The following is a 23,108-nucleotide window of genomic DNA, read 5'->3' as shown; positions in this document are numbered from 1 at the left end:
ACAATAACAGAACCAGTATCATCGAGTTCTTATGAACATTAAATGAGACAAAATATGTAAAATGCCAAATATACAGGACAGCATAGAACACTCAAAAGTTTTCAACTGTAACCACTATTGTTATTGCAACAATTAAAAAGGTTTCTGTATGGAAATTTCACAGATATGGGCAGTAGTCCCAGATTTGCCACTAGCTTTGGAAAAGTGGGCTGTTAGACCCCTGGAATTTAAAAATCCCCAGTTGCTTAGAAAGTCCCAATTCCAGTGACCAGCTAACAGTGAAAATGATTATAATATAAATAGTTACTCTTTTGCCTCCAACATTCTAAAAGTCACAGTTAAGAATGTTGCTTCTGGGCTGGGGTTGTGGCTCAGTGTAGAGTGTTTGCCTAGCACGCATGAGGCACTGGATTCAGTTCTCAGCATCACATGAAAAATGAAGTTATTAAAAAAGGGAATGCTGCTCCTGCAACTAGAAAGTAAAGTAACATAATAAAATTGAAGAAACAATAAAGATTCACTTCAAAAGTAAATAGAACCTATTCTTAGAATTGTGTTTTGGGTACTTTATGATGCTACGATTTTACAAAGAAGGTTGGGGATGTAGCTCATTGGTAGAGTACTTGCCTAGCATGTCACTAGTGAGGCCATGGTTTCAACCCCAGGTACCACACATAATTTATAAGCAAACTAAAAAATAATATACAGGCAGGTTACGAGAAGGGTGATCATACATGCTCATTTTACTGGGCTACTCTCAGTTTATATTTGTAGTCACAGCATAATTAAGAATTTGAACCCTTAAATTTTCAGAAGCAAACTGGATAGATGCTAAATTATACTGCCACCTAGTTGTAATAAGTTACTAAGTCTTAAAATTAATTATTTGAGTTTATTAAGTCTAGGTTTCAGGCATCAATTTTTGCCAAAACAAGCAACAAAATATAAAATAATCGTGTGATTTTATAAATCTAAGAAGATATTTAGCATATATTTCCATAGTGCAACACCCAAAGATTTAGAAAACTATAACTATTCCATTTGCTTCTAAATTTGGGTCATGTTTAACTCTATATTCTATAATACACAGAGAATTTATTCCTTCATTTCAAATGGTTACTGAGTGTCTGCTGCATGCTTATCTTTTTTCCAATAGGTACTAGGAAGAAAGTAACACAAAGGACCAATATGTCTCATGGATTTCACAGTTCCCCCATTAATGTTACAGAATTTTAAGACTTCTGTAGAGTTTTATGCCTGGCTGCTCTTTCTCAAGGCTCCCTTTAATAATTACTTCCAAATAGAAATCTTTGTGCCAAATGGTTTAGTGATATTTTTGCTATTTTTTAGACTTACTGAAATAATACAATAAGAAATCCAGGTTTATAACAGGTGTCCTAGTGACACTGGAATTAAAAAAACAGCACCAAGAACAATGAGAAAAATGATTGGGCTACAACCACCAGGTGGCATTTCTCACCAGTTAGCTAATAAAGAGGATTCTTGAAAACACCAAGAGAACAACATTTTCTCAGCCACTGCTTGACAAACACCCTGTCCCAGAGGTTCAACAGAAGGAACATGCAATATTTAAATCATCCCAAGAAATGAAAATGATACAGTGACGTCAATAGCTAGACATAATAAAAGATTTAATTCCACCTGAAAAGTGTTTAAGAACTACATAAAATATTTAAAATTCCTTTTAAACAATCCTTCCAGTATCAAAGGCCTAGGAAAAGATTACAGAAAGCGATTTTCTTAGTTTCCAAAAGGTTGCTTTAAACCATTCTAAATTAATGAAAATAAGTTCTCTAGGGCACTGTGCCTATGGGATTTCACCATCAAATCCCTTCTCTATCTATTACATGTACTATTAACACTATCACTATTAATCTTTCTGTATTATTTGTACCAGTCCACATACTTTATATTGTTAGGTATTATTCATTTGTGTGTGAGTATATGTTTGTGTGTGTGTGTGTGATGTTGCTGCGTCAAACTCAAAGTCTCATGCATGCTAGTACTGATCTTATTTTTATAGGTATGAATCTAAATTCTTTTACTATCTGAAAGCAGAAACTATGTTTTATGCCTCTTCCAAATCATTTACTATAGAAATTAGCAGAGTCTTTCGGTGTAACTATTTATTACCCAACTCTTTCACAGCTATCTGTGTAGGAGAGTTACTGATTATCAGCTTTCTAATCAGAATTCATTCATTCAATCACCCAATTATTTACTGAGCATCTACCATGATCCAGGTACTGTTACAGATTTTTTAACCAACCAAAAATCCCTCCTCACAAAAAAAAAAAAAAAATTCTAGTAGGTGCTCACAGAAAACAGACAAAATATAGGAAGTTTAAAAAAATAGAGATAATAATAGAGATAAACACTATTTCTAAAAATAGCAAAAATATCTGAGGAAGATTTAATGTTGGGGAAGGAGGATTAATGTGATATTTCAAATATGGTAGCCCAAGAGACCTAAATGAGATGGCAATATTTCAGTGAATATCTGACAGAAATAAGGGAGCATAAATTAACTGGGTGAAAAGTATTCAGGAAGAAGGAGTATCAGAGCAAAGCTCAGATGCAGAAGTAAGGTAGGATAGAAAAAACTCACCAGGCTGATGCCAAACCACCTACGCATGCACTTTCAGTTTTCTGTATTTACAAAGTTTCCTTTGTGCCTCTTCTTTTTTCTTTTTGGTACTAGGACTTGAACTCAGGACATTTACCACTGAGCACACCCCCAAACCAGGATGAAGCTGTTATTAAATAAGATTTTGGAGATTCTTGGGAAGGGAAGGTCTAGAGCGGTGAGACTATCAAGAAGTCATTCTGAAACAGTTTGAGATACCTATTAGACATCTAAGTATAAAAATCTTCAGAAGGTAACTATATATCTACATGAGTGTTTATATGTGTATGTATACCACATACACACAAGTACACACACATATATACATATTCTATAAATATTCTTTGGAATATAATATTTATATTCTAAAAAAAGTAACAAAAAATAATAGCATACACAGTATCGATGTACTGGACAAGTCACTTCCTAGGGAAAATGGAGCTGATTGGAATGATTTTATCACATTGCTCAGAATGGTATATAATTTAAAACTTACAAATTATTTAATTCTGGAATTTTTCATTTAATATTTTTGGACCATGGGTAACTGAAACCACAGACAGCCAAACTGCAGATAATAAGATTTTAACGAACTGCCTTACTGTTTTCCAGAGTGGCTGTACCATTTTCACTTTCCACCAGCAATGCATGAGAGATGCAGTTTCTTCTCATCCTTGCCACCCTTTGGTATTAACACTATTTTTTAAATTTTAGCCATTTTGATAGATATGGAATGATATCTTGTATTTTAAATTTGTATTTGTCTAATGGTGAATGATTTTGAGATTTTTGTTTAAGTTGCCTCTTTGAAGAAATATCTGATTTAATTGGATTGTGTTTAAATTTTTTTTCTGTCGAGTATTAGGAGTTTTAAAAATAAATAAATATATATGTATATATGTATGTGTATATATACATATAACATACGTGTGTGATATTATGTTATATGTTACATTAGATCTGAGTCCTTGGTTAGACATGTGGTTTGCAAATACTCCCTTCCAGTTTTAGCTTATCTTTTCATCATTTTCACAGTGCCTAAAAGAGCAAGCATTTAAAATTTTGGTGAAATCCAATTTATCAATTTTTTCACTTAGGGACTAGGCTCTGCACCTAGCCATAGATGGTAAAGATTTTCTTATATAGTTATTTTTCCTTAACTTTATAATTTTATTTTTTACATTTAGGTCTGTGATCCATTTTGAGTTCAATTATATAGGTGTGGAGTTTAGGTTGAGGTTCATTGTTTTCTCTTATAATGCTCCAGACCATTTGTTGAAAAGGCTGTCCTTCTTCTGTTGAATATCTTTATACTGTTTCTTGAAACAGTTCTTGTCACAGAACAGCATACTACCCTGGTTTTCTTCCTTGGTTTTACAATATCTTTATACTGTTTCTTGAAACAGTTCTTGTCACAGAACAGCATACTACCCTGGTTTTCTTCCTTGGTTTTACCTTAGTCTCCTTTGTTCCTTCTCATCTCTTTATCCTTTTAATGTTGGAAAGCTTGAAACCTTAGTCCTTGGACTTATTCTTTTGTACTCAAATTCCTTATCATCTTATCTAACAGATAGGGCTTTTTCTTTTGCAGTACTAGGAACTGAACCAGGGACTGCTGTAGGCTAGGCATGCACTCTAACAGCCCTTGTCTCCCCCCATCCCCCATGCCTCCTGCCCCATGCTAGGCATTGAACCCAGGGTTGTTCTACCATTGAGCTACATTCCCAGCCCTTTCTATTTTTCTGTTTTTAAATAGAGTCTTGCTAAGTTGTCAAGGTTGGCCTTGAACTTGAAATCCTTTTGCCTCAGCCTCCTGAATCTCAGGGATTATAATCATGCACCCCACCATGCCTGGCCCAACATATAGTTTTAATACTATCTATATCCTGAGAACCTCCAGGTTTATATTACAGCCTTGGACTAATATTAGCAATATGTGAGTGATTCAGTTTCTCTGCCTCCATGCCAGCACTTGGTATTATCATTATTTTGCTATTGCTGGTTTGTCATTTAGTAGCTATCTTGGTTATGAGACCAACAGTCAAGATATGGCAATACTTGCAATGGAGTTTTACTCAGCCATAAAGAGGAATGAAATAATGGCATTTGCCAGTAAACAGATGAAAAGGAGAAAAAAATCATGCTAAGTGAAATAAGCCAGACTCAGAATATCAAAGGTCAAATGTTTTCTCATATGCAAAAACTAAAACAAAATAAGGGAAAGAAGGCAGTCGGGAGGGGATCAGATATCACAAAGACCTAGGGAATAGCAATGGAGTTAAAAGAATAAGATGGAGGGAGAAAGGGAAGGAAGAAGATAGATGGGATGAATCTAACAAAATCATGTTATATTCATATATCAATATACCAAAGAGAATTTCACATTTATGTATATATAGAAGAAAGGAAATTTAATAGAGTAGAGGAGAGAAAATCAGGGAAGGAGGAGGATTGGAAAAGAAGGGGATGAAACTTGAAATTGAATTCCTTGCATGTATGATTTTGTCAAAATGAATGTAATTACTATGTATTTTTATGATGCTTTAATAAAAAATTAAAAATAAAAATTATATGGTAGTGCTTATATTCAAATTCCACTTATATTACTTAGTTACTGCTCCAGAAAGCAAGAGTACTAGTACTGGCAATTTTATTACAGAATACTGTTATAATTATTCTCTTTTACTATTAGTTATGTTTGTTAATCTCCTACTGTGCCTAATTTATAAATATATAGGGTTTAGTACTATATGCTGCTTCAGGTATTATACCACTGGGGCTCTTGGAACATATACCCTATCAATAAGGGGGGACTACTGTAACTATTATCTGATTCTTTCAGAAAAGGTTTGCCAAGCCTTATTCTATGGTATTTCTCCATATATTATAGACCAACCTTATAAAGAAGCCAAGGTTAGAATTTTTTAAAACCTTTCCCCTGATTACATCATCCGTTTGCCCTTTGATAAAGAAGTCTTCAGCTTTTTGGCCATTCCCAAGATCTGAATGCTCCACTTGGTGAAAATGTCATTAAAAAACATTAGACTTGGCAAAGCTTACCATTGGGAGTGTTGCCTTTAGAGAGCTCAACATCCTGAATGAACTTCTAAAATCATGCCCCCACTCAGAAATACAATGAGCCTCATCCACAGCAATAAGTGTGATACCTACAAAACAAAAAAACAAAAATGAGAAAAATAAAAGTTCAAAAAGAAAAAAAAAATTCATCTAAATCAACATCGTTCTTTTCACTTTAGACTATATAAATATTACCCAAAAAACCCCAAAATAACCCAAATCAAAATATTTGTTTCATACAAAAACATAAGTATAAATAGTACCAGATAACATTTTAAAAAACACTATTAGAAAAAGGAGAAGGAAAGAAATATGGATAAAAGGCATTAGGATAGGGCTGGGGCAATAGCTCAGCGGCAGAGCACTTGCTTTGCACGCGTAAGGCACTGGGTTCGATCCTTAGCACCACATAAAAGTAGACAAATAAAATAAAGGTATTGTCCATTTACAACTACAAAAAAATTTTTTAAAGGCATTAGGATAAAGAAAGAAAAAAAAGTATGCATTAATTCAAATAACATATTTATTAAATTTCAGCTTTTATTGTTATTCCTTGGGAAAATGAATGACTTAAACTATCACTTATGAACCATCTCACAACAATGTTTTTTAAAAGGGGCCTGTTCTATTTTTCTGTGGCAACACCTTAAATCTTATCTCCTGGATTAGCTTTCAAAAGAAACAGAGTATATTTCCACTGAGATTAAGTGCATCAGTATCCAAAATTGATCACATATCATATTGCAGGAAGTTTCTCTAATACGTCATAGAAGACAAGATGAAATCCACATTGTCTAATGTAAAAGGGTATATGGGAAGAACTAAATCTCATTACATACAAAGCAGGTAAGAAAAAATATAATTTGGTCCCCCCCGCCTCCCAGCATTCTCTCTACTCTTCCCACACTATAGACATACACTAAAACAGAGTTGATAGTGTGTAGTATTACATGTCACTGCAAAACCATCCAATAAAATGTCTTCAGACATTTCAAAGTAATGACTAATATTGGTTTTGCTCTCAATTTCCAAGTTAAAGACAAAGTTAACTTCCCTTTATGGGAGTACTAATAATGTTCTGCCAGGGTGGTGATTAAAAATATGTGCTCTGGAATCAGACTGCACAGATGTAAAATGTGGATCCACCACTTACCATGTGTATTTCCTTGAACAAGTTACTCAAGCTTTCCAAGTCTTGGTTTCCTTACGAATAAACTGTGGATAGTAATAGTACCTAACATTTCTTATAACTCTAAAGATTAAATAAAGTCATTAACATAAAAGGCTAAAATAGGGCCTGATGCAAAAAAAAAAAGAGTTTAATAAAAAAAACTATTGTTATTTTAGTTATTATATGGTCATTTTAATCTAAATCCTTTTCTAGGAATAAAAAGTGAAATATTAACAAGAAACACTGATCTCAAAGAGTTCACAATTCTAAAAAAGGAAATGGACATAAAAATAAACAATGGCAATTCGTTGAGATTGTACTAGCTATGATAATCTGAACAGAGCATGAAAGAAAAAGAAAGCAAATAAGCAAAGTAGGTTGATTAGCAAATTCTTTGATTACCAATTGAACATAACTTGCCTATATTCATATATAAATACACCACCAGTGAAACTCAACATCATCTACAACCACAAGAATGGGATCCTAATTAGAATAAGTTATACTCCATGTATGCATAATATCAAAATATACCGTCACACATATCTAAAAATAATAAATAATTTAAAAAAAATTAAAAAGAGTGGGCATGGTGGCTCACACCTGTAATCCCAGCAGCTCCAGAGGCTGAGGGAGGCTGAGGCAGGAGGATCCCGAGTTCAAATACAGCCACAGCAATGGCATGGTGCTAAGCAACTCAGTGAGACTCTGTCTCTAAATAAAATGCAAAACAGGGCTGGGGATATGGCTCAGTGGTTGAGTACCCCTAAGTTCAATTCCTGGTGCCAAAAAAAAAAAAATGCAAAAAAATTCTCTGGTTACTGACTGGGAAATTTTCAGTGTTACCACTATACTTATTTTGAAACTAAATCAACCAGACTTTAAATAGGTTAAAACAAAGACAGTGTCCTCCTGTATTTTAAAAGTTTTAGTTGCAGTATTGATAAAGTAGCTTATAGTGGAGTTGAACCTTGTACATTACAATCAGTTTAGGCAAACTTTATCAACATACACTTTATTTTATTTTTGATGTTTTTGGTGCCAGGGATTGAACTCAGGGATGCTTAACTACATCCCCAACTGTTTTATACTTTACTTAGAGACAGGGTCTCACTAAGTTGCTATGGCTAGCTTTGAACTCACAATCCTTCTGGCTTGGCCTCCTGAGTCACTGGGACTACAGGTATGAACCACCATACGCAGCTAAAATACACTTTAAATGTACAAGTTCAAGTGTCTTGCCAGGTCCTAGACATATTTCATTTTGGCATACTGGCCTTTTAAGCCTTATTTCCAAAGTTAAAAGACAATTTACAAGTATGGTTGGTAAGGATTCTCCACACACAAGCATACTTGCTATTTGTTATAAATTTAGACTACTTAAATAATTTAACATTTACCTAAAACTGATAAATCTGATTAGCTAAATGTCAGATTACTATATATATAACACACTGAGTATGTTCTTTTTTGCAAGCATTTCACAATTTCCTACAAACAAAAGCCAAAGGAAAATATTTCAAAAAAAAACTCATTTAATTTGTCCCTTTTAATTCAACACTGAGTCACTAAAAAAAAACCATTTTCATCCTTCATAAGTAAAATGTTCTATGCTCTACTCTAATGAATGAGGGTTCATAATTTATACATTACAAAAACTAGAAATTTACAACTCTTAATTAAATAAATATTTACTTAAATAATTAAACTATTAATTCATTGTAACAGTATCACAGATATAAAACAAATATTAAAGTGGAACAAAAATATCCAGACGACTATGGACACAGATACTAACTTCTGCAATAAAACCAAGAACCATATGAAGTAGCTAAGCTTAACCCAAAGTGAAATATTAACAAGAAATTTCATACAACCTAAAAGGAGACATTTCAAATTCACATTAAAGGCAAAAATTGAATATACCAATAAGGGAGCTTAACAGATGATGGGTATACTCTTTGGTAATATATTTAACTCAAATATTAATATCTATTCTCATTCTTTGTTTTATCACATACTAAAAGATACAACTTTGTTTTCATTATATTGCTAGAAAACTGTTACTTTCCCTATATGTGATATTAACTAACAGTTGTGATATTATAAACCTAACCTATTTGGAATTATTTCAATAAATAATTATTCAAATAGATCATACAATCTGGGAAAACTTTAGTTCAATTGAAAATTTGAAATATAATCATTTGCAATAGAAGCCATGATACAACTCACAGGTGGCTGAGCCTCATCATCAAAAAAACAACAAATTTTATTTATTTTTATTTTATTTATGTTTGTTTATTTGTTTTGGTACTGTGGCTTTAACTCAGGAGCTCTTTACTACTAAGCTATATCCCCAGACTTTCTTATTTTTTTTTTTTATTTTGAGACAAGGCCTCTTTAAGTTGTATAGGGCCTTGATAAGTTGTTGAGGTTGGCCTTGAACTTGCTTGCAATCCTTCTGCTTCAGCCTCCTGAGCCCCTGGGATTTACAGGCATGCATCATTGCACCCAGGCAAAAACAATTTTTTAAATATTTTTTAATCTGTAGATGGACACAATTCTTTTATTCTATTTATTTATTTTTATGTAGTGCTAAAGATTGAAACCCAGTGCCTCACACTTGCTAAGCAAGCACTCTACCACTAAGCTACAACCGCAGCCTCCAAAAGTTTTAAGTATAAAACAAAAAATGGCATCAGATTTTGATTAATTCTATATTTACATTTCCTAGTAAATGAGCTCTGACTTAGAATATCAAGGTTTTAGGTTTAGTTGTTCTGTAATCAGTCATACTCATTTATAATTAAAGGTGGTTTCCAACTTTGGCTACTCATAAAAATCACCTATGAACAGCTAGAGGTGCCAGGCCCCATCCTAGGCCTGTTAGATCAGAATGTGAAAAAAGGTAAATCATAATTTCAGAGAATCTAGTATTCAACATTCATTCAATGGTACATTTCAGTAACATTTCAAGCAACACACTCAGGGAATATAAACAAACAAGAATGGTATTTTTCACTCAAAAAGTTTGTAGTCTCTTGGAAAAGCAAAACAGATACATAAATAGACAGTTCTAAAACAGGGACCCAATTTCTATGGCAAAAAGAATTACAATGTTCTAAGAGATAAGACAAGAAAAACACCAAGTTAGAGAATCAGAGATTCCTTGAAGGAAATATTTGAAATCCAGTACCCACAGGTTTAACTTCAATGGGTAACAATTCAGGAAGTATTTACAAAGATCTATTTGTCACTTACCAATATTTGCCTCAAGTTGCCGGAGTAGGTCCAAATTACCTGAACAGAATTCTGGAGTCATATATACAATCTGATATTTGCCTCTATAAACAAACAAACAAACAAATAAATAAAAACCAGAAAAGGAAACATACAATAAAGAAAATAACCACCTCAATAAGTTATACTTGAAATCGAAATACCTAATAGATTTTTAACACTATATTATGCCACTTATGAAAAACTACATGAATGCTATTCATGTGAGGATATATGATATACATTAATTCTTTGATTTCTATTCAACATATCAAAATAAAATGTGTCAAAACTCTTATCACAGACTATTTAGTACTAAGATGACATTAAAAGCCAGATACTGATTTCCAGCATTCGAGTCCCAAAATTAAAGTGTTCCAATTAAATGATCAAGCCTTAATAAACTTTTCACAATGTAATCCCAGCTACATACCACCCACTTCTCTGAGAACTACAGCCCAGTATCCTTGCTCTCCTATGATTAAATCCTCAGTCTTCATGTTTACTCTATGTATTATGCTTTCTTGTTTAAACCTTATTGGGCATTGGAAAGACACTGTATCGAAGCCAAGCCAAAAGGTTTCTATCTTGGAATCTGGAGTTCTGATCAAGAAACAACAAGCCAGGTGAGGTAGCACATAACCAGTACGTAATCCCAGCGGCTCAGGAGGCCGAGGCAGGAGGATTGAAAATTCAAAGTTAGCCTCAGCAAAATCGAGGCACTAAGCAATTCAGTGAAACCCTGTCTCTAAATAAAATATAAATAGGGCTGGGGATGTGGCTCTGTGGCCAAGTGCCCTTGAGTTCAATCCCTAGTACCCTCTCTCACCCAAAAAGGAAAGAAATAACTAGTCACTGCAATTGTAAAAAGAAGAGAGTTGCAGAGCAGCCATTTTCTATTTTGTAACAAGACAAGTTGAGAATACTTAAACTCTTCAGAAAGAAAAATGATGAGGACACATATGCAAATAAAAAGAAAGCCCTTCTGTATTTTCCATACCAAATTATAGTCGACCTAAGTGGGGCTGGCTAATTTCTTTTTAGCTGAATCCATATGAGACATTATCCCTAATATAAAACTCAATATTTGCTTACACTAGTTGCAGTTAATTTCTTTTTCTAGGCAGAAAGAATCATAATAAGACTATGTTTGTAATGAAGGCTAGGTCTTAAGCAAAATATTTCTAGAATGTTTTCCCCATTCCAGCAAATGAAGCCAGAGATGGAGTTAAATAAAATAAAACTTATTCTACATAAAAATAACTTTACAATATTTAATTCATTCATCCAACAAGTATTTGAGTGTCTATTCCAGGCTAGGCATTGCACTTTCATTAGGAACACAACAAATGTCTTTACTTTCATGAAATTAATATAGTATTCTAATTAGCATAAGACACAATAGAAATAACAAGCTCTAATATCATACTGCCTAGGTTTGAATTGTAGTTCTATTACTTTTTTTTAATTTTTTATTTTTTAGTTGTAGGTAGACACAATATCTTTATTTTATTTATTTATTTATTTTTAGGTGGCACTGAGGATCAAACCCAGTGTCTCACACATGCATGGCAGGTGCTCTACCACTGAGCCACAATCTCAGCCCCTGCAGTTCTATTTCTTACAAACTGAGTGATCTTTAGCAGGTTAGCTTTAGTTTGCCCCAGTTTTTTCAGTATAAAACAGTAAAAATAATTATCAAGATAGCTAATTCTTTAGATCTCTAGATTCAAGGTAAAATAAAACATAAAAATCCCAGCAGGTATTTTGGTTGAAAAGGTGATGTTGAAATACTTAGGGAAATATAAAGAACCCAGAATACCCAAAAAAACTTTGAAGGAAAAGAACAAAACTGGAGGGACTGGGGCTGGGGATGTGGCTCAAGCGGTAGCGCACTCGCCTGGCATGCGTGCGGCCCAGGTTCGATCCTCAGCACCACATACAAACAAAGATGTTGTGTCGGCTGAAAACTAAAAAATAAATATTAAAATTCTCTCTCCCTCCCTCTCTCTCTCTTTAAAAAAAAAACTGGAGGGACTTGCACAACCTGATTTCAATGTAATGAAGTAATCTAAGCAATCATCAAGACAAAATAGATTTACAAAACAAAGAATAGAGCAGCAACAGTCCCACATGTATGTACTCAACCTATTTTTGACGCAGGTGCAAAGTCAATTAGTAAAGAAAGGATAATCTTTTCAAGAAGTAGACTAGAACAATTGGACATACTTGTGTGAAAAATAAACTGCAATCAATACTTCATACAATATTCAAAAATTACTAAAATATAGATCACACATCTAAATGTGAAATTTAAAACTATAAAACTTTTAGGAGAAACATAAAATCTTTGTGACCCTAGACTAAGCAAAGATTTCTTGGATGAAACACTAAAAGTAAATTCCATAAAAAGACTAAATTGACAAACTGGACTTCATCAAAATGTAAAATTGCAGCTATTCAAAAGAACTGTGAAGACAATGAAGAAAAGTCATAAACTAGGGGTATATGTGTGCAAAATATAAACAAAATAAAGGATAATAAAGGATCTGAATACAGAATATATAAATGACTATCAAAACTCAATAAGAAAAGCAGAGTGAAACAATAAAATTGACTAAATTATGTTGTGTACATGAATATATAACAATGGATTCCTCCAATATGTATAATTATAATGCACCAATAAAATAAGAAAAAAATAAGAATGGGCAAAAAGAATGATTAGATGTTTTCCCTAAGAAGACATACAGGTAGATATGAAAGAATGCATAATTAGTCATTAGGGAAAATCAAATTGAAAACACAATGAGATCCAATTAAAATAGCTAAAATTAAAGACTGTAACATCAAGAAATGGTAAGGATAGGAGGCTGGATCTCTCTGGTGGGAATATAAAATGGTATACCAATCTCAAAAAGGTTGATAGTTTCTTAAAAAGTTAAACATAGATTTACCATATATTCCAGATCCACTCCTAAGCATATACACGAAATACTTAAAAACACACTTTCATACAAAAATTTGCAAATAGGCTGGGGATTTGGCTCAAGCAGTATCGCGCTCGCCTGACATGTGCGTGGCACTGGGTTTTATCCTCAGCACCACATACAAATAAAATAAAGATGCTGTGTCCGCCAAAAACTAAAAAATAAATATTAAATTTTCTCTCTCTCTCTCTCTCAAAAAAAATTGTAAATAAATGTTCATAGCACCATTATTAGTTACAGCCAAAAAGCAGAAACAACCCAATGGCCATCAGTGATGAACGGATAAACAAAATGTGGAACGAGTATACAATAGAATATTATTTAGATATAAAAAGAAATGAAGTACTGAAAATATTAAACTAAATTTAAAAAGCCAGGTACAAAAGACTACAAAACTCTATGAGTTCACTACACAAAATGTCCAGAACAGGCAAATTAAATAGAGACACAAAGTAGATTAGTAATTGGAATGAAGTAGAAAAGGAGACAATTGGAAGGAACTACATAATCAGTGTATCAGTACCATTGGGGGTGCTAAAATGTTCTGGAAAGAGATATTAACACTAAAAGCTACCAGACTTTAACAATGGTTAAAATGGCTACCCATTTTATGTTATATGAACTTAATCTCAATTAGAAAAAAGAAAGTTTAAATATATATCTACCCCTTCATCCCATCAGTTCATTCCTTGGTATATACCAATAAAATGAAAATATTTTATGTTCAAACAAAGACTGATGTACAAAAGTTCATAAGCTTTATTTGTAATAGCTCAAAAATGGAAACAATACAAATATCAATAGGTGATTGGAAAAACTACAATATATCCATATACTGTAATTTACTTGATTGTAATTAGCTATTAATAAATGTTAATGCATAAACAAATCTCAAAATAAATATGCTCTATTATTTAAACCAGACAAAAAAGAGCATATAATACATGGATGATTCTGTTTACATACAATTTTAGAAAATGCAAACTAGTTAATAGTGACAGTAGATCAACAGTTACTTGGTGACTAGGGTGGGAAAGGCAGAGACAGGAAGAAAGGTACGGTATGAGTAAACTTTGCATGTAATGGATATGTTCATTATATGGACTATGATGATGATTTTTCTAGGTATATGTATACATCAAAACTTATTTAGTTATATTTTTAATAGGTAAAAATTATTATATATGAATTATATCTCAATAAAAGGAATAAAAATGTTTTTAAAAACAAAACAGATGTTCACAAATGACTATTATAATAATGTTTTAATTAGCTTTATTATTCATAGCCCAAAACCAGAAATAGCTTAGATATCCATCAATGAAGAAATGTAAAAACAAACTTTTTTATATAATGAAATATAACTCAGAAATTTTAAACAAACACTATTGCCACATGCAACAACATAAAGGAAATCACAAGAAGATTATGCTGAATGAAAAAAAATCTTACACAAAAGAGTTCATATTGTCTGATTCCAATTACATGAAACTCAAAGAAGACAAAATTAAACTGTGGTAGGGAAAATCAGAACAGTGCTTTGCCTCAGGATATAAGATTGGAAGGATAGACTAGGAAGGGACATGAAGAAATCTTCCAAAATAACAGTAATATTCAATTATCTTTATGGGGTTTGGGTTACTCAGTAAATATACATATGTAAATTCATATATACATATATTAAAAATACATGCATGTTTTTGTGCATATCTGAAATGATATTCTTCTTAAAAATGAATCATGATAGAAATGGTGGGACAAGAGACCCAGAATACAGTCCCTTCTCAGCCACAAATTAATTGAGTGGTTTTTGGGAAATGATTTACCTCTGGGCCTCAATTTTCTCATCTATAAAATGAAACAAATCTAGATATTCTCCAAATTCTCTTTTAAAATCAAAATTTTATACTTCAATGCTAATCTAAGAACTAAAAATAATAGATATCTTAAGTTTTGAAGATTTTTAAATTAATAATTCTCAAATAAACTATAAAAAGAAAGCATGTTTAAAATCATGGCCATTTTATTCATGGATTCAGTAAATTTTTTGTGTGTACATAATTCTCCCACACAGACAACTGACCACATGAAATCATATAAATTACTCACAATTTAACATCTTCGAGAACATTTTTTGATTGTGCTGATCCCAGAAAACAGGATGGAACTTTGGACATTCTATGAGAAGAAAGACAAATATTCTAGAGCAATGTCTATAGTACAAATATTAACATCATTTTTAATTGAGAAGGAATAAAGAAACATGATAATGTGTTACTCCTTGTCTTTGAAATCTCACTTTTTGTGGTGAACTAAATTAATACAATCACTATGGAAATCAGAATAGAGGGTCCTCAAAAGACTAGGCATGGAATCACCATATGACCCAGCTATACTACTCCTCAGCATTTAATTCTTTAGGAATTAAAGTCATCATACTACAGTGATATAAACATACCCATGTTTATGGCAGGCAATTCACAGTAGCCAAATTGTGGAACCAGCCTAGGTGTCCATCAATAGATGAATAGATAAAGAAAATGTGGCATACATACAAATGGAGTTTCATTAAACCATAAAGAAAAATGAACTTATGTCATTTGCAGGAAAATGAGTAGAAATAAAGACCATTATGTCAAGGGTCATATGTTTTCTTTCAAATGTAGAAACTACAGAAAAAAAAGGAAAAGAAAGGTGGGGGCAGATCTCATGAAATCAGAATAAAGATCAGTAGGGGAAAAGGACAGGATTGGGAGGATAAGGGTCAGGGGAGAAGTGCTACGGAGTGATATTGGGCAAATCATATTGTTATATTGTATGCATGTACAAATATGTAACAAATATCATCATTATGACAACTATAATGCATCAATAAAAATGTGGAAAAAGAGACATATTAAGCTTTTTAAAACTTAAAAACCAAAAAGAAATTCTCTTTTTATATCTCACTAACTTGATAAATTTTTTCAAGGGCTATATCAGAAAGTAGTTGTTAAAGAGAGTCTTTAAAAAAAAGATTTGAAAGCTCAGGTTGAAGAAGTTGGAAAGGTTTTCACAGATTAAAAAATATACTTTTACATATATACTTCATACCAAGCTAAAAGAATATGAGTAACAGAGCTGGGGTTGTGACTCAGAGGTAGAACGCTCGCCTAGCGGGTACAAGTCCCTGAGTTAATCCTTAGCACCACATAAAAATAAATAAATAAAAACAAAGGTATTGTATACAACTAAAAGAAATAAATATTTTTTAAAACAAGAATATGGAGGGGGCAGGGGATGGTGGAATGTGATAGACATCATTATCCAATACATACATGAAGACACAAATTAGGTGTCAACATACCTTATATATAAACAGAGGTATGAAAAATTGTGATATATATGTGTAATAAGAATAGTAATGCATTCCACTGTCATTTTTTAAATCAATAAAAAAGAAAAAAGAAAAGAAAAGAAATTAAAAAATAAAAATAAAAATAAGTGGTGTTCCAAATGGATAAGTGCCCACATCAGTAATCTTCCAGAATTAGCTTATCCATCCTGGATTTGATTTTCTGAATAGAATCCAAATATCAATAGCATCAACAAGCAGATTTGAAAATTCAATAAAAACATACTATTATTAAAAAAAAAGAATATGAGTAACAGAACTAGAAGAGAATTTTGAAACAGTCAATATAAACTGGCATAATATAATAATGCTTTTTCAGAAAATTTTCACAAGGCCACCTGATAGCCTTGAATTACAGAGAACTCAATACAGAAAATCAAGGTTGGACATGTATGTAGCACAGTGGTGGTGGAGCCTTAAAAAAAAAAAAAAAAAAAAAAAGCCCTTCCTCCAAAGTGTCATTTACTTTCAGAAAAGCATTAGTATGAACTAAATTTTAACATACATGATACATCAGATGTTTCACTCATAGAATAAAAGAGGGAAAGATGTGGCAATGCAAACATTACTTACTCCAGCTGGAGCACTTGGTCTTCCATCAAAGAAATAAGAGGTGAAATGACAATGCCAATCTTGCCTATATAAACAGGTGGGTACTGGAAACACAAACTTTTTCCATATCCTTGAAATTAAAAAAAATATACTCATAGAAAAAAATTAATCCTTGATATTTTAATCTTCTTCTTAAAAGGCACTTGCATAGCTGAATGATCATATTAACATTTCATCTTCCTCAAGGATAATTCATGCATAAATTTGTGCATTCATCCTCTATATCAAGTCTTACATATTTTATAGCAATTCTATTTGTATTTTGAGAATTTAATGAGAAATTAAACATTTTTAAATCTTCAAGTTTTATTTTTCAAAAGACAGGTTACTTGCTTAGTATAACTTACCAGTTGCCATGACAACAACATTATCTCTTCTTTCTTCCAAAACAGAATGAATAACTTTCCACTGAACCCTTGAAGGTAAAAAGCATAAAGCTATTTTATTAATAAGATGACACTAAATGGATAAAGTTAAAACCTACTTAATCTTTTTACTTCTGTTAAAAAATGTCTTTTATACTTTTGAGCTTCATGTACAAATATGTTCATAACCTAGATCTTTAAAACAAAGAACTTCATTTGATCAACTTCCCATTCAGGTTGACTGAAAAACTAGGAGTTTCCATTTGGTATATGTATTAAATGTTGTTACATATATACAAAACATAGAATGAATTTCAAGCTTTATACTAGATATTCAAAAGAACAATGCTTTAAACAAAAGAAATGTTTAGGTTTAAAATTAAAGAACTTTGAGACCATATATTATGCCACAAAGGAACTCTTAGCAAATATAAAAAAAAAGTCAAGATACTACCCTGCATTCTATCAGATCATAATGGAATGAAATTAAAATTAATGATAAATTAAAAAATAAAAGCTATTCCAACACCTGGAGATTAAATAATATGCTACTGAATGAATAATAGGTTGCAAAAGACATCAAGGAGGAGATTAAAAAATTCTTAGAGGTGAATGAGAACACAGATACAACATATCAAAATCTCTGGGACACTACAAAGGCAGTTCTAAGAGGAAACCTCATTGCCTGGAGTTCATTCTTTAAACAAAGAAAAAGTCAACAAATAAATGACTTAACATTACATCTCAAAGCCCTAGAAAAAGAAGAACAAATAAACATTAAAAGCAGTAGAAGACAGGAAATAATTAAAATTAGAGCCTTGAATTACAAGCTACAGAGAAAAAATAAATAAAATTAGAGCAGAAATCAATAAAATTGAAACAAAAAAAACTGAAAAAATTAACAAAATAAAAAGTTGGTTCTTTGAAAAAATAAATAAAACTGACAAACCCTTAGCCATGCTAACGAAGAGAAGAAGAGAGAAAACTCAAATCATTAACATACGTGATGAAAAAGGAAATATCACAACAGACACTACAAAAATATAAAAGATAATGAGAGATTATTTTTGAAAACTTGTACTCCAATAAAATACACAATATTGAAGACATCGACAAATTTCTAGTCATATGATTTGCCCAAATTAAATCAGGATGATATAGACAATTTAAACAGATCAATTTCAAGCAATGAAATACAAGATACCATCAGAAGCCTACCAACCAAGAAAAGCCCAAGACCAGATGGATACACAGCCAAGTTCCTCAAGACCTTTAAAGTAGAACTAATACCAATACTCCTCAATTTATTTCAGGAAATCGAAAAAGAGGGAGCACTTCCAAAATCATTCTATGAAGCCAATATCACCCTGATTCCAAAACCAGACAAAGACACATAAAAAAAAAAACTTCAGACCAATCTCTAATGAACATAAATGCAAAAATTCTCAATAAAATTCTGACAAATCAAATACAAAAACATATCAAAAAGATAGTACACCACAATCAAGTGGGGTTCATCCCAGGGATGCAAGTTTGGTTCCACATGTGCAAATCAATAAACATACTTCATCACATCAATAAACTTAAAAGATAAGAATCATATGATCATCTCAATAGATGCAGAAAAAGCATTCAACAAATTACAGTACCCCTTCATATTCAAAACACTAGAAAAACTAAAGATAACAGGAACATATCTCAACATCATAAAAACTATCTACACTAAGCCCCAGGCCAACATCATTCTAAATGGAGAAAAATTGAAAGCATTCCCTCTAAAAACTGGAACAAGACAGAGATGCCCTCTTTCACCACTTCTATTTAACATAGTTCTTGAAACTCTAACCAGAGCAATCAGAAAGAAAAAAGAAATTTAAGAGATACGGACAGATATAAAAGAACTCAACTTAGCACTATCTGCCAACAATATGATTCTATACATAGAAGACCCCAAAAATTTCACCAGAAAACTTCTAGAACTAATAAATGACTTCAGCAAAGGAACAGGATACAAAATCAATACCCATAAATCAAGGGCATTTCTGTAAGTTAGTGACAAATCCTCTGAAAGGGAAACAAGGAAAACTACCCCATTTACAACAGCCTAAATAAAATAAAATAAAATACTTGGGAATCAACTTAATGAAACAGGTGAAAGATGCCTACAATGATAACTACAGAATGCTAAAGAAAGAAATTTTAAAAGACCTTAGAAGATGAAAAGATCTACCTTGTTCTTGGATAGGCAGACTTAATATTGTCAAAATGACCACACTACCAAAAGCATTATACAGATTTAATACAATTCCAATCAAAATCCCATTGACATTCCTCATAGATAGAAAAACCAGTTATGAAATTCATCTGGAAAAAACAGAATAGCTAAAGCATCCTTAGCAAGAAGAATGAAGCAAGTAGCATCACTATGCAAGACATTAAACTATATTTCTATATACAGAGAAATAGTAACAAAAACAACATGGTATTGGCACCAAAACAGACTTGTAGACCAATGGTACAGAATAGAGGTCATAGAGACTAACCCACATAATTACAATTATCTTATATTAGGCAAAAGCGCCAAAAATGTACATTATAGAAAAGATAATCTCTTCAACAAATGGTGCTGGGAAAACTGGAAATCCATAGGGAACAAAATGAAATTATCTATCTCTCACATGCACAAAATTCAACTCAAAGTTTAATTCCCAAAGACCTAGGAATTAAACTAAAGATTCTGCATCTATTAGAAAAAGTAGACCCAAATCTCCATCATGTTGGATTAGGCCCCAACCTCCTTAATAAGAATCCTATATCAAGAATCAATAAATGGGATGAATTCAAACTAAAAAGCTTCTTCTCCGCAAAAGAAACAGTGAAGTGAATAGAGAGCCTACAAAATAGGAGCAAATTTTTACCACTCACACACCAGATAGAGCTCTAATCTCTAGGATATATAAAGAACTCAAAATCAACTCAAAAAAACACCAAAAAAACAAATAACCCAATCAATAAATGGGCCAAGGAACTGAACAGACACCTCTCAGAAGAAGACATACAATCAGTCAACAAATATATGAAAAAGTGTTCAACATCCCTAGGAAATAGAGAAATGCAAATCAAAACTACTCTAAGATTTCATCTGGCTTAGTCAGAATGGCAGCTATTAAGAATACAAACAATAAGTATTGGTGAGGATGTGGGGGGGAAAGGCACACTCAGACATTGCTGGTGGGATTGCAAATTGGTGCAGCCAATATGGAAAGCAGTATGGAGAATCCTTGGAAAACTTGAAATGGAACCACCATTTGACCCAGCTATCCTTCTCCTCAGTCAATACCCAAAGGACTTATAAACAGCATACATACTACAGGAACACAGCCACATCAATGTTTATAGCAGCACAATTCACAATAGCTAACCTATAGAACCAACCTAGATGCCCTTCAGTAGATGAATGGATAAAGAAAATGTGATATATGTACACAATGGAATATTATTCAGCAATAAAAGAGAATAAAATCATGGCATTTACAGGTAAATGGATGGAGATGGAGAATACAATGCTAAGTAAAGTTAGCTAATGCCAAAAAACAATGCCAAATGTTTTCTCCGATTTAAGGCTGCTGATTCATAATGGAGGTGGGGGGCACAGCATGGGAGGATTAGATGATAAGACACAGGGGAAAGAGGGAGGGAGATGAAGAGAAGGGGAATGGCAATGGGAAACACAGTGGAATGAGATGGACATCATTACCCTAAGTACATGTATAAAGACACGAATGGTTTGACTGTACTTTGTATACAATCAGAGATATGAAAAATTGTGCTCTATATGTGTAATAGGAATTGTAATGCATTCTGGAGTCATATATAACAAATTAAAATTTTAAAAAGTGAAAAAAAATAACAGAACTTTGTGGTGATAATGTTCTATATCTTGATGAAGACTTAGGTTATATAGATGTGTGTGTGTACACTTGAGATTTGCAAACATATATTTAAGGTTTGTACTCTTCCTTACATGCAAATTTTATACCAAAAACTGTAGTCATGAATGGATAGAGATATGTATAAATGGATACAAAATAAAGTGTTAATAATAGAATGTAGGTGGTGAATATGCCCAAGTCCACAGCAGTAGTAGTAGTAGTAATCCTTTCAACTTATTGTATCTTAGAAATTTTTCTTAATAAAATGTCAAAGTAAAATCAATTGGAAAGGTGATCCTCTGCTATGCTGATAATAACCTATTCTTATCTAAGTGCTGGTTACACAGGATGCTCAGTTCATCAAAATTCATTGATCTGTATCATATGTATATTTTTCTGTATGTAGGATATATTTAAATAAAAATATCTTAAAACAGAAAACAATGCTTCAATATATTCTTCTGCAAGTTTGAAAAGCTGGAAAACAGTCTACATTCTTAACAGTTTTATTCAAATTTACTTCTTGTTCTTTTCACTTTTATTCATCCTTTTTATGTATAAATGTGCCTGTTAGATGTGAATACATTTGAGTATATTAAAACAGATAAAATTACCACTATTCTTTAAACTATTGCCTTATGAACTTCTTAGCATACAATGGAAAATATGATTCACAAAAAAAAAGCACATAAATACTTAATGGAAAAAAATCAGCATTAAATAAAAATTCATTTTTTAATATATTTAAGCTAGTTTCTAAACAGAAGCATTCAATTAAAATGAAAATCATTTTCCTTACTGATAAAAACAATTTTCAGAAATAATTTTATAGTCACACATAAGAAATACAGTGTATGGCATGCATGATTGCAGAAAAGTTGTATGCTATTGTTAAAAAATGGGTTATTTACCTTTTTGTTCTTTGTGAAGAAAACACTATTTTATTTAATTAACTGAAATTATACTCACGGTTTAAAATTGTTATGGCCAAAGTAGGTCTTGAGGCAAACAATATGCTTTTCATTGGGTTCTGGCAATAAAAGATCTTAAAATAAAACAAAATAGGCATTTCTGTTCAAATAGAAATACACTAAATAAGAGGAGGAAGGAGTTTATTATTCATTGGCTTTTTTTAAAGAATAAATATAGTGGTAGGTTTCAGAGGTTACTGTTTTAATTCCAACTTAATTTGGTTCTCAGAGTATAAGTAATGACTTCAGGTAAATACCTTGATTTTACTAAAGTATTAAAATTTTGTTGTGGTTCAGACTTTACCAGCACTGCAAAAAACTAATGTTTTGGAAATCCGCTAAGTTTTTAAGATCTAACATCTAGAATCCACCATTATAAGCAATATAACAATCCATAATTAATAATTTATAGAGAGAAAACCAAACATATTTGAACAAATTATAAGAAAACAAAGAGGAAAACATCTATCAACATATTCATATGTACTTTCCACCTATAAAATGGCTTTAAAATTTTCATTTGTCAATGATGAAGTCTGAGTTTAGTAAGAATGCTACTTTATGAGAATAACCCAAACTTTCCATAATATGCTTCTTTGCACTTACACAGAAAGTTCATTTAATAAATTCTTTGTTAACATACAGTCTAAAAATAAGTCCACTTTG

General features: G+C 32.1%; 1 protein-coding gene across 8 annotated transcripts in view; it reads right to left on the bottom strand.

Annotated features, from left to right (window-relative positions):
• The window catches only part of Wrn (WRN RecQ like helicase), a 142,235-nt gene that overhangs the window by 71,439 nt on the left and 47,688 nt on the right, over positions 1-23,108 (bottom strand). For all 8 annotated transcript variants that reach the window (XR_013430403.1, XM_078031156.1, XM_078031159.1 and 5 more), the window contains 6 exons: positions 22,441-22,516; positions 17,522-17,589; positions 17,136-17,244; positions 15,278-15,346; positions 10,161-10,243; positions 5,708-5,814 (listed from right to left, as the gene is read on the bottom strand). Coding sequence is in view for 7 of the 8 variants with exons in the window: in XM_078031156.1 (XP_077887282.1) it covers positions 5,708-5,814; positions 10,161-10,243; positions 15,278-15,346; positions 17,136-17,244; positions 17,522-17,589; positions 22,441-22,516 (512 nt within the window). In the remaining variant the exon portion in view is untranslated. The remainder of the gene's footprint in view (positions 1-5,707; positions 5,815-10,160; positions 10,244-15,277; positions 15,347-17,135; positions 17,245-17,521; positions 17,590-22,440; positions 22,517-23,108) is intronic.

This window comes from Ictidomys tridecemlineatus, chromosome 14 (genome assembly GCF_052094955.1).
Source record: "Ictidomys tridecemlineatus isolate mIctTri1 chromosome 14, mIctTri1.hap1, whole genome shotgun sequence".
NCBI classification, from domain to species: Eukaryota; Metazoa; Chordata; class Mammalia; order Rodentia; family Sciuridae; genus Ictidomys; species Ictidomys tridecemlineatus.
The sequence above is the reverse complement of the archived record's forward strand: the minus strand, read 5'-3'. Positions and strand labels throughout refer to the sequence as shown.